General features: G+C 39.2%; 1 protein-coding gene and 1 long non-coding RNA gene across 2 annotated transcripts; one reads left to right on the forward strand and one right to left on the reverse strand.

The window, feature by feature from the left end:
- Window positions 1-9,589: 9,589 nt before the first annotated feature.
- Window positions 9,590-10,730, forward strand: LOC118277539 (uncharacterized). Its single transcript, XR_007705702.1, has 2 exons — window positions 9,590-9,705; window positions 10,340-10,730. It is a non-coding gene; the product is annotated as an uncharacterized LOC118277539 (long non-coding RNA).
- Window positions 10,731-12,398: 1,668 nt separating this feature from the next.
- LOC118277271 (uncharacterized) lies at window positions 12,399-14,463 on the reverse strand. The gene is made up of 4 exons (XM_035595994.2): window positions 14,311-14,463; window positions 13,522-13,617; window positions 12,891-13,047; window positions 12,399-12,577 (listed from the first exon to the last, which is right to left on the reverse strand). Exons 1-4 carry the CDS (start codon window positions 14,461-14,463, stop codon window positions 12,399-12,401), a joined length of 585 nt encoding a protein of 194 aa, XP_035451887.2.
- Window positions 14,464-16,426: the final 1,963 nt, after the last annotated feature.

Raw genomic sequence — 16,426 nt, forward strand, 5'->3', positions numbered from 1 at the left:
ACTATATTTTCAAATGTATCTTTCTAAATATTAATGTTCCAAATCATCAATAATTTTTACCCCAAATTCAGGGTAATTCTGCCCCACTACCCTAGCGACCCCGAATCCTTTGTGTGATCCACAAACTGCTAGCATGCTTCCAATGTTCTATTGTTTTCCGTCACTCTCACTCTCGGCTCAGACGTGTATATCTGTTTCATTCACTCATTCGAAGATGAAATAAGTACCTATTTATAGGAACTTGTTTTTTTTAAAGCAAAAATGTTTTTTTTATTTAAGGAAATGTATAATTATTGTAACTCTTAATAAAAAAACTGAATAATAACTAATGTTTGGTCTTATTATACATTAAACAAAATTACTATTTTTTATTAGCAGCTATTTTTTCTAGATATTAGTGAATAAAACTTTCTCCGAATTTATTACTATTAATCTAAGTGATGAAATCACACACATTTCAACGAAATAGTAATTGATGCCTGTCTTGAATAAATCATTTCATAAAAGAAATCCTTAAATAAATTCTACAAACCTGCGCGAAATTGAATTTAGTACCTACTCTTTGAATTTAGAACATTAGATATACATAGTGATTATTTTTTTTAGAAAAAAAAAGATTGTAATGCAAAGCGATGATGCCAGCCCAATTGATAATGTTAAGGTACATATGTATGAATACGTCAGGACAATGCGACGATTACGCATGTAGGCGTATAAGCAAAATGGATGATGAAAGCGCTGAGATCTTCAAAGAGTCGATTGCATAAAATGATCTTTACGCACTTGCAACTCTTTGGTATTAAAGGTTTCTATGGCTGGCCGATTGCTTACCATCTGCTGGATGGATCAAAAAAAAATTATACTGACTGAAAAAAATAGTAGTAAGTAGACTGACAAAGTTAGTATATACTATAGATTTTTTTTTTCAACTCATAACACCTCTAACCAATGTTTTATCAAACGCAAGAGTTGGTACAATCAAAGTAATTGCAACTGTTTGATTAATATTAAATTAATTTTTCTGTTTTTCGTCTTCCTCACGTTACTATTTGACGACCAACTCAACTAGTTTCAAGCCATGCTAGAGGCTCATATTCATGAGCAGGATTCCGCGACACAGGGTATTTAAATACGCGAGTAAGCCGAATAACATAATAATTAATTTAGTGTGTCTCACGAAAGTTATGATTAATATTAAGTTAAAACCCGTAAAATTAGCTATACCTATTTTAGCTAATTAAACGGTGATTATAAGGACATGATATTATAATTGAATAAACTATTGTGATTAAAAATATTAATTCTAAAACCTTATGCATATAGGTGAAGTATTTAGGCTAAACACATCACCAGACACATTCAAGGAGCTTTTTGAGATGGAAAATCATCCAATGACTTCTCCCGCCTTGGGTGAGGCGAGAGGGAGTGTCAGCCTCTTACTGGCGGATGAGCCCAGCTGCTTTATGCAGGAAATACTGAGTGTGACTTTCAGAAGTTTTTTTTTATGGGACAAACCCGCCACAGCCTCCCTTACCGCTGCAACTCCTGTAAGCCAGGATCTACAGTAGATACAACCATGAAAACACCGGAACATTGAAGTCCGGCGCGTCCCAGAGACATTAATGACTGTCTTGGATCCCGCAACGAAACAAATCAGTAGATGTATTAGAGAAGAAGAAAAGTGAGTTTCATATGTTTCACTGTTTGTCCATCAGTTTTGTCATTACAATCTGACACTCCCGTCAGATTCTAATGACTGAAAACAACACCGTCCCAACTCCTGCCATATCAGTAGTAGCCTCGATGACCGGCCGTTGGTAATGAGGATGATACCATTAAGAAAATTAAAAATTACGTAGTTAAATTGAAGTCAGTCTGCATAGCACTTTAGAACGAACGCCTACAACAGTCAGTATAAAAGAACGGTGCCGGTCAATGAAACTCTCGCATAATTATACATATGTATTGACGGACATTTCAACCATGAATATTATAATACCACGTACGTATCATTGATTGATTTAAATAAAATCTTATTCCGTAACGATAAAGTCGATTGTTGATAGCCGCTTCATGGAAGTCAAATTGTCACCGTTTCATGGTGGATATCCCACCCACTCGCACGAAGCGCTTCGCTTCAAGCTTCCTTGTGCGAACTACCAGGGAGTGGAACTCCTTGCCGGAGTCTGTGTTTCCTGATGGGTATAACCTGGGTGTCTTCAAAGCCCAAGTGAATAGATTGCTTACGGGCAGACGTGCTCCATCGTAGGCCGCATCATCACTTAACATCAGGCGAGATAACGGTAAAACGTCGGCCCATTTAACATAAAAAAAAAGTTTTAATTTTTTTAATACACTGAATCAATGTTGTGAAGGGAGCATGGTAAACCATGACATCTTGTTAGCTACAGCTTGGTAAAGATCGCAGGAAACTGCTGGATGCAGGCCGCTTCCTGGAGCTGCGGACGACGACGGATCAGCGTGTTACCGTAACTACTACTCGAATCACCCACTCTTGTTGGTGGTACCTTGGGTGTGGTTTTAACGGGGTAACTTTTAGTCAGTAAGAGTCTGACACGCAATAATTTGCCTCACCTCACGCAAAGCGGGAAAAGTCATTGGAAGATTTTAACCTCTCGAAAATGCAGTTCGCTTCCGCTTCTAATCGGTTAATCTGGAAGTCATTGGGCCTTATTCAGCCGTGTACGTCATATAATTAATATAATGATGATGATATTTAACTATACATTTATTTCAGTCATTACCTTATTCCTGATGCTCTACCATCCTGCACATTCACGAACATGGAGGGATAGGTATGACTCACCATACCATCGCTCACGTCGCACCGATGACATCAACTTGCAAGATTACAACAGTGATAGGACTGTGTTCACGCGTGACGTTACCTGGTCAAAACAGAACCCTCGCAATTGGCCCGAAGACTGGCAGCGGTCAACCTATCAAGTCAACCCTAATCCTATTGAGCATGTATTCAGCAACGTTGATCCGGAGAGCATAAAAATTCTTACAAGTAATGCACATTTGATACGCATACGACCATACATGTTATGGGAGAAGGAAGATAAGAATAATGTATAACATATAAGATATATTATAATCATGCTTCCGCTACTGGTCGGCTTCTATTTTTATATGTTTGAAAATTATTATAAATGTAATTTTAGAATAAAAATAAATATATTATGACCTTTAATACATTCTTAAATAAATCATATGATTTTTTAATGAGGTTGTTTGTTACTCTATTGAGGGTTTTTTTTAAATAATATATCTTTATTTTTATTGTATTGTATTGTGTTAAACTCCGCCATTGACGGTCCCAAGCCCGTATGTGAAAGGAGGAGGGTTGGTTGAGGAGAAGAGACCCCACCAGCTGTAAAAAGGTCAACGTCGAGTATCGGGCGACGGTTAATTAACCTGACAACGGTAGACCTAACAAGTCTAATCAGATGAAGGTAGGAAATGACCTTCACGACCCGTCAGTCTATCATAGAAGCGGGGGTCTTGGCTTAATTGCCCGGACCAAGAGGTAGAAAACCTCCATAAAAAGTCACCCTAATCCTAAGGTGGGATACGCGCCGAGAGGATGCATGGCTTGCGGGAGGCAAGTTTCTAGCGCCAACCTTGGTGTACCTGGCGAACATCACTGTATATAGCCTTCTCACAGGAATGGCGTCACCCTGTGAGCGACCTGTTTTCGTCCATACTCGTGGGAATCAAATGGATAATTTTCAAAATATAAAAACCCCTAACACAAATAAAACACACAATTTAATACAACAAACACTTAATCGCAACATGTTTGAACGAACAAGAAGCAACTCCCTCGGTGCAATACCTACAGAAAATGAAAATCCTGTAGTTAACCATTCAGAACCTATCAAACAGATAATGGTAACCCAAACAGACTCTAGTGATCAGGAAGATACAAACAAAAATGAGTGGCAGAGAGATAAACCGAAAAAAAGGAAAGAAACCAGTCCAATAAACAACACAAACAAAAAACAGAAGAATATTTCTCAATTCGCTATACCAACTCAAAACAGATTCGAGTTACTGAATGATACTATGCATGCTCAGGAAACCAACAAACAGGAAAGAGTTTATGTTCCTAAACCCGAGCCTATATTTGTTACAGGCGTCATCAACATTGCATCCCTAAAAGAAGTACTTAACACAATTTTAGACAATGATCTTTATACCATGACCAAACTCAGATCTGGACACATTATTAAAGTCATGCCAAAAGACATCCAAACATACAAAACTATTAGAGAACATTTCATCGCTAACAATGTTTCGCACTACACCTACCAGTTAAAAAGCGAAAAAGCTTACAGAGTGGTTTTACGTGGGCTTCACGCTTCAGAGGATACAACAGCAATAACCAGAGAACTGGAACACTTAGGGCATAAAGTAAGACAAATAGTCAGCATTAGACATAGATCTACCAAGGAACCACTTCCTATATTCTATGTAGACCTGGAGCCACAGCAAAACAATAAAGAAATATTTGACGTCAGATATTTAAACCAAATGAAAATCACAATCGAAGCACCTTATAAAAAAAAGAAATTATACAATGTAAAAGATGCCAAAGATTCGGCCATACAAAAAATCAATGTTTCAGACCTTATCGTTGTGTCAAATGTGGTAATGAACATTCTACAACACAATGTATAAAAAAACCTGACACTGAGGCTACCTGTGCAAATTGCAATGAAAAACACCCTGCCAGCTACAAGGGATGCAAAATCTACAAGCAATATAAAGAAAGAATCCTAAAAGTTGCTTCTAAACCACAACCAAAACAACTAACAAAGAGCCTTGACAATAACAAAACAGATAATCCCAAATCACAATATCAATTTAAACAAACAAATTCAAGCAAAACCTACGCTGAAATTACTAAAACTGGACAACAAACTCTACCTGCACAAAAAAATAACACCCAATATAACACGACAAACAACGATTTCAATAATTCCACTAATATCATGGAGACTATGCTAGAAAACCTACAGCATACAATGTTTGCAATAATGGAAAAAATGATGGACAAAATGTTGGACCGCGTGGTCCAGTTAGTCAGTAGCCTTTTAAAAAAATGATACAGAACCTCCGAGTAGTTACTTGGAACGCCAATGGCTTGACGGAGAGACGTCAAGAACTGGAAATTTTCCTTGAAACGGAGAAGATCGACATAGCGCTAGTCTCAGAAACTAGGTTCACCTCCAAGTCTCACATAACTTTTAATAAATATAAAATCTATACAACAAACCACCCCTCCGGAAACAGCCACGGAGGAAGTGCGGTTATCATTAAAAATAATATCAAACACTATTCGATGGAAGAATATCGCTCAGAGAAAATTCAGGCCACGACCATAGTTGTCCTAGAAAAACACATTGAAACAGTTTTCTCTGCTGTCTACTGTCCCCCGAGGCATACAATCACTGTTCAAGATTACAAGGACTACTTCTCCACACTTGGTATAAGATTCATAAGTGCTGGAGACTGGAATGCAAAACATCTGCATTGGGGCTCCAGGTTGACCACTACAAGAGGACGACAATTACATATGGTAACACAGGACATGAAACTGGATTACTGGTCTGGGGGCGAACCCACTTACTGGCCTACAGATAAAGATAGAATACCTGACTTGCTGGACTTTTTTATAACAAAGAACATGGACGGCAACTACATAACAATAGAATCTTGTACTGATCTCACCTCAGATCATACTCCTGTAATCTTGAACGTTAACTCTACAATTCAATTGGTAGAGCCTCCTTTAAAAATATATAACACTAAGACTACGAACTGGGAAAAATACAGAGATATAATCGAATCCGAAATCAATCTTAAAGCCAAAATCGACACAAATGAAGCCATAGAAGACGAGATAGAGAAACTCAACATGCTTATACATAGAGCAGCCTGCTTAGCGACCACTAAACGAAAGGGTCAGCCACCTAAAAATAACAGCTATCCAAAGGAAATAAAGGAAAAAATCAAGACAAGGCGACAATTGAGAAAGGTTTGGCAAAATACAGGATACCCTAATGATAAAACTGCATTTAATAAATTCTCTGATGAGCTTAAAAAACTCATCAACAACGAAGAGAACGACAAAATCCAAAACATGCTTTCAAATCTAGATCCGACAGTAGACACAAACTATTCGCTGTGGAAGGTCACCAAAAACATGAAGCGCCCAAAAACACATATACCTGCCGTCAACAATAATAAAGGAGGATGGGCTAGGTCTGATCAAGAAAAAGCAACAACGTTTGCCGAACACTTGAGCAATGTTTTCAATCCACACCCAGAGAGCTGTCACAAACATACAGAAGAAGTAATAAACTACTTGGAATCACCAAATCAAATGTGCTCACCATTACGAAGTACTAGCCCTAAGGAAATTTTCCAAGAAATAAAAAAGCTGAAGGAAGGGAAAGCGCCCGGGTATGATTACATAGATGCAACACTTTTAAAGAAATTACCGTACAAGGCAGTAATGAAACTTGTCCACATATTCAATGCTTCCCTAAGATTTGAATTCTTTCCTGGACAGTGGAAGATAGCACAGATAATAATGATTCCCAAACCTGGTAAACCTCTGGAACAAACAAACTCATACAGACCTATCAGCCTGCTCCCAGTCATCGGAAAACTGTTTGAACGGATACTACTTAATAGAATGAAAGTACACTTAAACACCATATTACCACAGCATCAATTCGGATTTCGTGAAAGTCATGGAACAATCGAACAAGTTCACCGTATCATCGACACTATTGGTAGATGTCTGGAAAACAAACTATACTGCTCTGCAGTGTTCTTAGATATCAGCCAAGCTTTCGACAAGGTTTGGCATGAGGGTCTTATCTATAAAATCAAAAAGATACTGCCACACTGTTTCCTTCAGATACTAAAGTCCTACCTAGATAAGCGAAGTTTCCAAGTAAAATGTAATGATGACAGCTCTGAGCTCTACGAAATCAAATCGGGTGTCCCCCAAGGTAGCATACTGGGACCTATCCTATACCTCATCTTCACTTCAGATATTCCAACTGATGATCAAACGATTACAGCGACGTATGCTGATGACACTGCCTTGCTGTCTACTGATAATGACCCAGTAACTGCATCACATACCCTGCAAAGTCATCTTAATAAAGTAGAATCATGGCTTAAGCAATGGAGGATCAAAGCAAACGAAACCAAATCTGCCCATGTTACCTTTACTCTTAGGAGAGGCACTTGTCCACCGATTAAGCTCAATGACAAAGAAATACCTCAAACAGATAATGCAAAGTACCTGGGAATGAACCTGGATAGAAGGCTCACATGGCAGAAGCACATCTGGGCTAAAAGAAAACAATTAGATACGAAACTTCGTAGTCTTCACTGGTTAATTGGACGAAGCTCGCAACTCAATACCACCAGCAAAATCTTAGTATATAAAGCCATTTTGAAACCTGTCTGGACTTATGGAATACAGCTATGGGGAACAGCTAGTAGGAGTAACATCGACATACTGGAAAGATTCCAAAGTAAAGTGCTGAGAATGATATTCAGGATACCCCAATGTATTAGCAACAAATACATGTATCTCGACCTAGGCATAAACACTGTTCGTGAGGAAATAGTCCAGGCAAGCCAAAAATACCAAAAAAAATTAGCAACCCATGCAAACGAACTCGCACAGGCCTTAAGTGGAGAGGGTGGACTACATTATAGCCGACTAAAGAGACAAGGCATTCCCAGACTCGCCCAAAGATTTGTAAACTGAGCCAAAAGGAGGGTTTGCTGGATAGTTCAGCAATTGATTGGCCCTCGAAGAAAACAATAAAATAATCAGGACGCGTAGCTCCAACCAAACAAGTGGCTTATTGTTTTCGAACAGATTGCCATAGTGCAGAAATATCAAAAAAAAAAAAAAAAAAATTATTGTGGGTACTAGGTTGCGGGTAGGTTAACTTAATCCCAAGTCTATTATAAGTGTCTGTTTTTGTTATTCTGTCTTCAATAATCGGGGTGTCGTTTTCTTTTAAGAAAAACCCTGTAAATAAATAAAGATAAAAAAAATCTTTATTTGACACAGCTTTACCTAATGGTAAGCGATCAGCGCCGGCCATGGACACCTGCACAACACCTGACTAGTCACCGGTTCGTTGCCGCCTTAAAAAGGAGTGCGCTCTTTATTTGAATAAACAGTCCAACCCAAAACAGTTCTAAAAGAACTAAGAAGAAGTTATGTTCCTATATGAAGGTACTAGGAATGTTGGGTTCAATCCCCGCGCATCTAGAATAACTCTTCAAGTGATCAATAAATATTTATTATATGTATATAAATAGTGGTGGTAAGAACATAGGATCAGGATCATCTGATAGGAAGCAGATACAGTAGCCACATGAGAACCACTCGTCCCCAGGGTACTGAATCAGAAACGGTTTAATTGCGTCATTTTTTTTTATGAAACACACCGGTAATTGAGCACACGTATTACCTGATGGTAAGCAATCGACGCAGCCCATGGACACTTGAAACACCAGAGGCGTTACAAGTGCGTTGCCGGCTTTTTGGGAGTTAGGCATTTAAGGATTGTTGTACGGGAATCGTGGATGGGGAAGATTGGGAAGGGGGGAATTGGGCCTCCGGTAACCTCACTCATACAACGAAACACAACGCAACGCGTTGTTTCACGTCGGTTTTCTGTGAAACCGTGGTATCACTCCGGTCGAGCCGGCCCATTAGTGCCGAAGCATGGCTCTCCCACACTTGTTCCCAAGGTACAGTTTTCCCAAAAAATGTGGATAAACAGTGAGATGGACATATGAAACTCTCAGTTTTGAAAGTCACACTCAACCAGTACTAGCTGCATAAATCAGGTGGGCTCCTTCGTCAGAACGAGTCTGACATTATCTCGCCTCACCCATGGCGGGAGAAGTCATTGGATGATTTTTCCCCCTCAAAAATAATGCTGGACTCCAACCATCACATGCATACAACAACTAGGTTTCACCTCCCCCTATTACATGGAACTTATAACACAAATGGTGAAAAGTGGATGTACATTGTATAGCGCCATTACGTGTCGTATTGAGCACCTCTGCCTACGCCTCCGGGGATAAAAGGCGTGAAGTTGCTAACTAGGTTTTACCTCCCAGACCCAGTTGGTAAATTTAAATGTTAAACCCTTCGCCCTTTTCAGAAAATTAACCCTAGAACATTTCCAAAAAAGGGGTTTAGACGAGCCAAAGAATGACAGGTCCCATACAAACTTAAAATACGCTCTTCTTAAGGGTATTTCTAAAATGTTTTAACTTCTAAAACATTGAATACCTATTAGGTATTGCGTAAGAGTAGCAAGTTTCATTAAAATCGGATTAGTGATGTCCATGAACTTGCAGACGCTCTTAATGCGTATTAAAATTAATCGAAATTAACATTAAAGAGTTAAGGCACCTTTATGTGTGACAAATTTAACAGCACACAGATTAAGGAAACATTTAAAAAAGTAATGGAGATTTACTTACTAATCAACGGATTAATAATCAACGGATTTAGAAGTAAATCTTATATAATTATCACAAACTCATTTAATTTTGGAGTTAGCACATTGAGCCTTCAGAAATAAAATAGAAATACAATAATGAATTTTATTTCACGTAAGTATTTCAACTGTTAATATAATTCTGCTATAAAAATTTTGAAATGACTTTTAGGCCTGGTAGGCGTAAAAAAAATGAAAATTGTGGGCTGCATAAGGCTTATCAAAAGAAAATACCTGCGTGATTGTGAAAATACTGGGATTAACCGTCGTACTCAGAGTCATTTAATCGTTACTTAACCCAGTCTTATGCAATTGTTTTCGAAACAAAATCGTTACCAAGGAATAGTTTGAGTAATCATTAAATGTCTCTGAGTGCGGCAGTAATTTTAGAATCTAGTAAGTATGTAAACGAGACCCGTAGTCCAGCATTGGATTATCACAAGCTGTTGACATAAATTATGCAAAAATGTTATAGTGCCGTGTGAGTAAGGTTTCCTACGGCACAATCCTGCCTCTTTCATCCCCATTCCCAATCCGAAATCTGAATCCCCAATCATCAATCCCCAATCCCAAATCCTTAATCCTCAAACCCCAATCCCCCTGTCCCTAATCCTTGAATAGACGGCAATGCACTTTTAACATCTTCAGTATTACGAGTGTCCGTAGGCAAACCATCTGCTCGTTTGCCGCACTATGCCATAAAAAAGATCACACATTTTATATATCTCTCTCTCTCGCTCTGTTCACAGTGCTCTGCTGTTTCATCTTCCTCCATCATCAAACAGCTGCGAAGTATATTCTAGAAACCAACAGCGACGAGATACCAGAACAATGCCAGAACATCTGTCAATATTTGAGAATGAGTGTACCTACCCACACTCACACGATACCAGGGTCCACTGCCCACGATATTCCGGTAAAATTCGGACCAGTAATCCCCAAAAATAACCGAAGGTCTTTAGCTGGTGAATTTCAAGAGGCTGCGCTATTATGTCACTGTATGGATAGACTGACTCAGTGGAAGGTCGCAGCTAGGACTAACTACAGACCGACCAGTTCCACGGTACCACCAATGTGGAATATAAATATTTAAAGATAGTTTAAATACGAGCTTTATATTAAATACGGTGTTTATACCTCCTTTTATTTACTATATTATATACGATAGATATGGAGTCCGTTACCCAAATGTTTGATATACTGGTAAACCGGGGTTACTTTGATTCACGGGGTGACTTTGATCGAAACTTTCATTTCATATAAAATGACGAATTGCGTAAAACGAAACGCGTATGGTAGTTTTTTTTTCTAGGTTAGCAAAACTGAAGAACTGTCAAATCCTTTTTTGAAAACACGCTGGGAATCCACCCGCAAATTAAGTTAAAAAAGATAAATACATTGTTATTCTCTATTAATAGCTAAATAATTTTGCTGCAAAACTTCATCTGTATTTAAACACAAGATGGTGTAATGAAATTTCTAGATAAACTCCATTATGTGCCTATCATCGATTAATCAATACAGAGATTATTGATATTCTAACCTCAAAAACAATGCAATGAATCGAGTTTGCTTAATGCGGGGTGTCATTGATAGGGTATATGGTGTGAGATTGATCAAAGTTATGAGATTTGTTTTAGTGAAGTTTTGGTCACAACGAGGCAAGAAAACTTACAAATATGTTTGTCGTATTATCGATCCAGACCCACTGGTCTTCGAAGGTTTCAAATCCTTGGGAAATAAAAAAGAATTCAAATTGGTTCGTGATGATATAACTCGAATTGAGACAAGTGACATATTAGCCTACCTGCCAAAACCAAAGCCTTTTGCAAGTCATCATAGTATGATAGTAATGTTGAATGTGTCCAATTTTTTTTTGATATTGATATCGCAGAATTGTTAGCATAGGTTTTATATTGTTGATTTTATGAAGACTAATTATTTTATAGGTTTTAACTTTGTTGATTGTATGAAGACTTACTATTTCTAAGTTCCTGTTTACTTTTAATGAAAATAAATAAATAAGACCTGATTTTAAGCTACAATTGTGTTACCAACATGTTTAATAAAGAAATGTTAAATTTCTCTGATGACTTTTATTTGATCAAAGTTACCCCATAAGACAAAAATGTGAATATTTATTTTTCCCGTTGGTAGATTTTGTTTTTTTTTAATTTATTGGAATTATAATTGGAGTTACTATGTCGTTACGCAATAAAAAATGGGGGTATCAAAGTAACCCCATTCTACGTATAACTTTGATCAGACAGTTTTTTTATTTTTTCTCAATATCACGACACATTTTTTTACTTATTATTACAGGAATCGAGAGTACTAAAAATACCGATTAATAGACTTTTTTGTATTTTTTTTACACCCACAAATATAAATGTTAAGGACCTTCAAAGTTCAATATTGATCAAAGTAACCCCGGTTTACGGTACAAAACATTCTTAGAAAAACTTCACTAATAGTAAAGCGAATCATTATACGAGTATCGTCGAAAGTAATTAATTATGTAGAAAAAAAAAGCGTATCTAATACTACCTGGAGTCCCGAACTGCGGACTGCTTAGCGGGTTACTGGAGCTTCAGCTAGAAAAGCAGGAGTAGGAACGGGGTGGTTGTTAGTCAGTAAGAATCTGACACTCCATCTCGCCGCGCCCAAAGCGGGAGAAGTGTCACTACTCTCTCTCCCTCTCTGTGTCACAGAAAGTAGTCATTGGAAAATATTCCTTTCTTAAAAAAATATACTCACTGCTTTACCTATTGAAAATCTTAAAAAAAGACTGCATTTCCAAAGAAATATTTATTCCAACTTAAACCTAGTTAAAGCAAATTGCAGTAACACAACGATGTACTCTACTTCTAGACTAGCAAACCCGTGGGCTAGGTCCGCGTCTACTGTGAAGATGGAGCACGCAGTCATCTTGTGGAAGGTGGCGCGATGGGACCGGAGAACGTTCTTGCAAAGGTTCTTTACTGCTGCTGTAGATAAAAAAAAAATATGGCACCACAATGTGCTGTTCTCTAAAAGTCTCAACCACCAACGTAGGAGGCTGGTGTTAAGCGGATGGATCAAGGACCTGATACAAAAGGCAGTTCTCCTTGAAATGACACGTATTGTGAGGAGGTTTCTATCTCTGGAGCCTTAACCACCAGTAGCAAAACCGCGTGACGTAATTTCTAGGTGCGTTTTACACATAGAAATGACGTAATTGCTCCCACTCTTAAACTTTGATTTGTTTTAATTAAGTATTGTTATAGATTAATATCTTTATAGATTACTAGTCATCCTCACCTGTCTTTTGGAACCTCTTCAGCATCTTGTAGCAAGTATCCCTGGCGTCAGTGACAGACATGTAGAACTTTTCACAGCTAGTACTGAACATCACGATGTAGAACACATTCTTCAGGAGCCACACGACGGTAAGTATTGTCATTTCATTTATGTGAAACTGGAGAAAAACAAATCACACTATTAATATTAGAGTTGTAAACTGGTTACTTTCCCGCGGTTATACTCGCCTTTTATTGATCGTAGCATGATGTTTTATAACCTTAATCTGATAAATTATTCAAATCGGACTCTTAGTTCCGGAGATTACCGCGTTCAAACAACAAACTACTGAACAGATTTTGATGAAATTTAATATACAGACGGGAGTATGAGCTGCCCTGGGTGATAGGATACTTTTTATTCCACGCATAAACTGGAAATTGAACCTGAGACCCCTTGTCCGCGGCCGTCGCACTTGCGACCACTAGACCAAAGACGCAACTTAGCGATTCTTATCCCAACATGGAAATCGATGTTAAAGACTCGGGCCCGCTTACCCAAATGTCGCCCTTGCGACAATTCAACCAACAACGTATTCTAATAAACATTACAAATTGAGTGTTTTATTTTACATATATAATTAAAATCTTACCATGCCAAATTGTGATACTTTCAATTCCCGCAGCTCTATTATAATTTGGACATACATCAAGCTCAGGAAGAATGTGTACAGTGCTAGAAATAATATCTGAAAATTGAAAATATCTGTATTATAACACTTATTTTCTGCTTGCAACTACTAGAAGACCTTTCTTGTCAAAGTATTATTTTTTTATTATTCGAAGGTTAAATTTATACTGGTGATCAGACCCCCTAATGCATGAGACTAAAGACAAGTTGCATTGGCACCTACCTGTATATATTGAGATAGTAACATATTTTACTTCTGTGCAATTGTAAACCCCAATCCTTCAAGGATTAATAAGTAGAGCCTGTGGCAAACGTCTTAAAGTCAAAGCACATTTAACAAGCACGCCTCCAGCACGGCTTGTGACTACCGCTAGCTGCCAGCGTGCTTACGGTGCGGCGCCCGCGAGGTGCAAGCTAGCAGTCGGCACGCCGACAGCGCACACTTTCGCGTTTTTGTATTGACGTTATGAAATAATATATCATACAACATACGATTTCAAGTTTAAATTTAATTGCTGTGTTGGTGCGGTGCGTTTTATGTAAGTTGTGTCCTTTACTGCGCTGGTGTTTTCCGATGAGTTAATTCTCGTGCCTCACATCCATAAAAAAATTCTAAAACTAGAATCTTTAATGCGTAACAGACATGAGATGCCATCTATTGGTCAACACTGCGCACTAACCAACCCCATGAACGTACAATTACAGCATGAAAGAAATACTTATTTATATCAACAAGAATTACTTTACTCACCGGAAATTGAAACAATTTCTTGAAGAGACAATATGCTTCCATTAAATCCTCATACGCTTGAAACAATTTTCTAAAATGATCACATCGTTTTCTTTCTTCAAGTTCCAAACAAGTTTTACACTGGTATTCAACTTCTGCTATCCACGCAGTCATTCCGTTTCTTATTAAAAAAATCAACGAATTCCCATATGTAGTATTAACATCGAAATAAGTCATTATATAGAAAGATGCTGCGACAGAAATATCCTGCAGGACTCCTATACTAAGAATGACCCAAAACACATGACAGAAGACACCAAACCAATTCCACAACATACATTCCCTATAATCTTTATAATGGACGATTCTAAAAGCTTTTTGAATCTTCAAAATTATTTTCACATGATTTCTTCTTTGAATAATATTAATACAGTAAAACATAACGAAAGGTAGAAACGCAAAACAGAGGTTCAGCCACAAGAAGAAGTCGACTAAACTGTTGACACTGGCCATAAACATGACCGCCACGTATTTATACATGTACAGAAGAAGACATGAAATGCCGAAGAAAGAAAACATATAGTACCACCGCCCGTGAGCCCTAACACAATTGTATTTTATGGAGAAACGAGACAGAAATAGCGCGTGATGCAAACACTGAAAGGGACAGATAGCTTTTTGAAAACTTCTATCCAAAAAATTGTCGTTAATAGGGTTGAAATAGACCATTTTCGACATAATATTTCACGTTATATTTTTAATCAGATGACTAAACAACTGATGACGCGTGTGGTCATGTAAAGTGTTGACCAATTTATGTAGTTTTAATCAAATAGAAATGAAGGCATATTTGATTGTTCTTCCGGACAAACAATACGTAGCTATACAAACATTCACTAGTTAGATTAGACGCAGTAATGACTGCGTAATCATTTTAACGACATTTATATTTGAAACAAATAGGTACTTCTGAATCCTTTTAATCGACCTCACATTATTATGTTTTTTTTTAAATCAGCTTTCGTACTCTTCGTCTTTTATGATAGTAGTCATACACATTGGTACTATTTCAGATTTCATGCGAAATTCTATTTATTTGTAAACTTCTACGCAAACAAAATCTTAAGTACCTTTTCTATCCGTCCTTCAGATGCGGAGGTCAGAGAGGCGGAGTTGTACGAGGGGTACAAGGCGGCAAAGGCCGCCCTCAAAGCGGAAATTTGGCGGGCTAAGGAGGAAGCTCGCCGAGAGATGCTGGAGACTCTAAACAGAGATCCATGGGGGCGCCCCTACCGGATGGTGCGTGATAAGCTCCGCACCTGGGCTCCCCCACTCACTCAGAGTCTCCGGCCAGAAGTTGTGGAGGAGGTAATTGGCGCCTTGTTCCCCCAACTTCGGAGGGGTTTCACCCCTCCATCCATGACTCCGCCCCCTGCGGTGCCCAATGCGGGCCACAGCGACGACGACGACGACATCGTTCCGGAGGTGACCGAGGCAGAACTGAGAGCGGCGGTGCGCCGGATGGGCGCCAAGAACACCGCCCCAGGACCCGATGGCCTACATGGCAAGGCGTGGGTCCTGGCCTCGGAGGCTCTCGGGCCTCGATTAATAGGTCTCTACAGCGCATGCTTGGAGAGGGGCCAGTTCCCGCTTCAGTGGAAGACGGGAAAACTGGTCCTCGTGAAGAAGCCGGGGCGCCCTGCGGACTCTCCGTCCGCGTACCGGCCCATTGTGCTGCTCGACGAGGTGGGAAAAGTCTTCGAAAGGATAATTTCGAACCGCCTCGTCGCGCACCTGTCTGGACTTGGGCCGGACCTCGCGGATGGCCAGTTCGGCTTCCGTAGAGGGCGCTCCACGGTGGACGCCATCATGCGCGTAAGAGACCTCACGACGGGGAATGCAGTGTCCAGGGGTAAGGTCGTCGTGGCGGTGTCTCTGGACATCGCCAACGCTTTCAACTCACTACCCTGGAGCTGCATACTGGAGGCACTCCGGTACCACCGGGTGCCTACCTATCTCCGTCGTGTTATCGAGGCCTACCTGATGGATAGGTTTGTCACCTACCCCGGTCACCAAGGTGAGTGGAACCGGCGAGAGATGTCGCGCGGTGTTCCACAGGGTTCGGTTTTGGGGCCGC

The sequence above is a fragment of the Spodoptera frugiperda genome, chromosome 10, assembly GCF_023101765.2.
Source record: "Spodoptera frugiperda isolate SF20-4 chromosome 10, AGI-APGP_CSIRO_Sfru_2.0, whole genome shotgun sequence".
NCBI lineage: Eukaryota > Metazoa > Arthropoda > Insecta > Lepidoptera > Noctuidae > Spodoptera > Spodoptera frugiperda.

What these genes read in the sequence shown, in the direction of transcription:
- LOC118277271 (XM_035595994.2), bottom strand. Translation starts at nt 14,463, where the DNA reads ATGACTGCGTGGATAGCAGAAGTTGAATACCAGTGTAAAACTTGTTTG. An exon ending in AGAAATTGTTTCAATTTCCG is followed by an intron (nt 13,618 to 14,310) that starts GTGAGTAAAGTA and finishes TTCAATTTTCAG; the next exon opens with ATATTATTTCTAGCACTGTA. An exon ending in GAAGAGGTTCCAAAAGACAG is followed by an intron (nt 12,578 to 12,890) that starts GTGAGGATGACT and finishes TTTTATCTACAG; the next exon opens with CAGCAGTAAAGAACCTTTGC.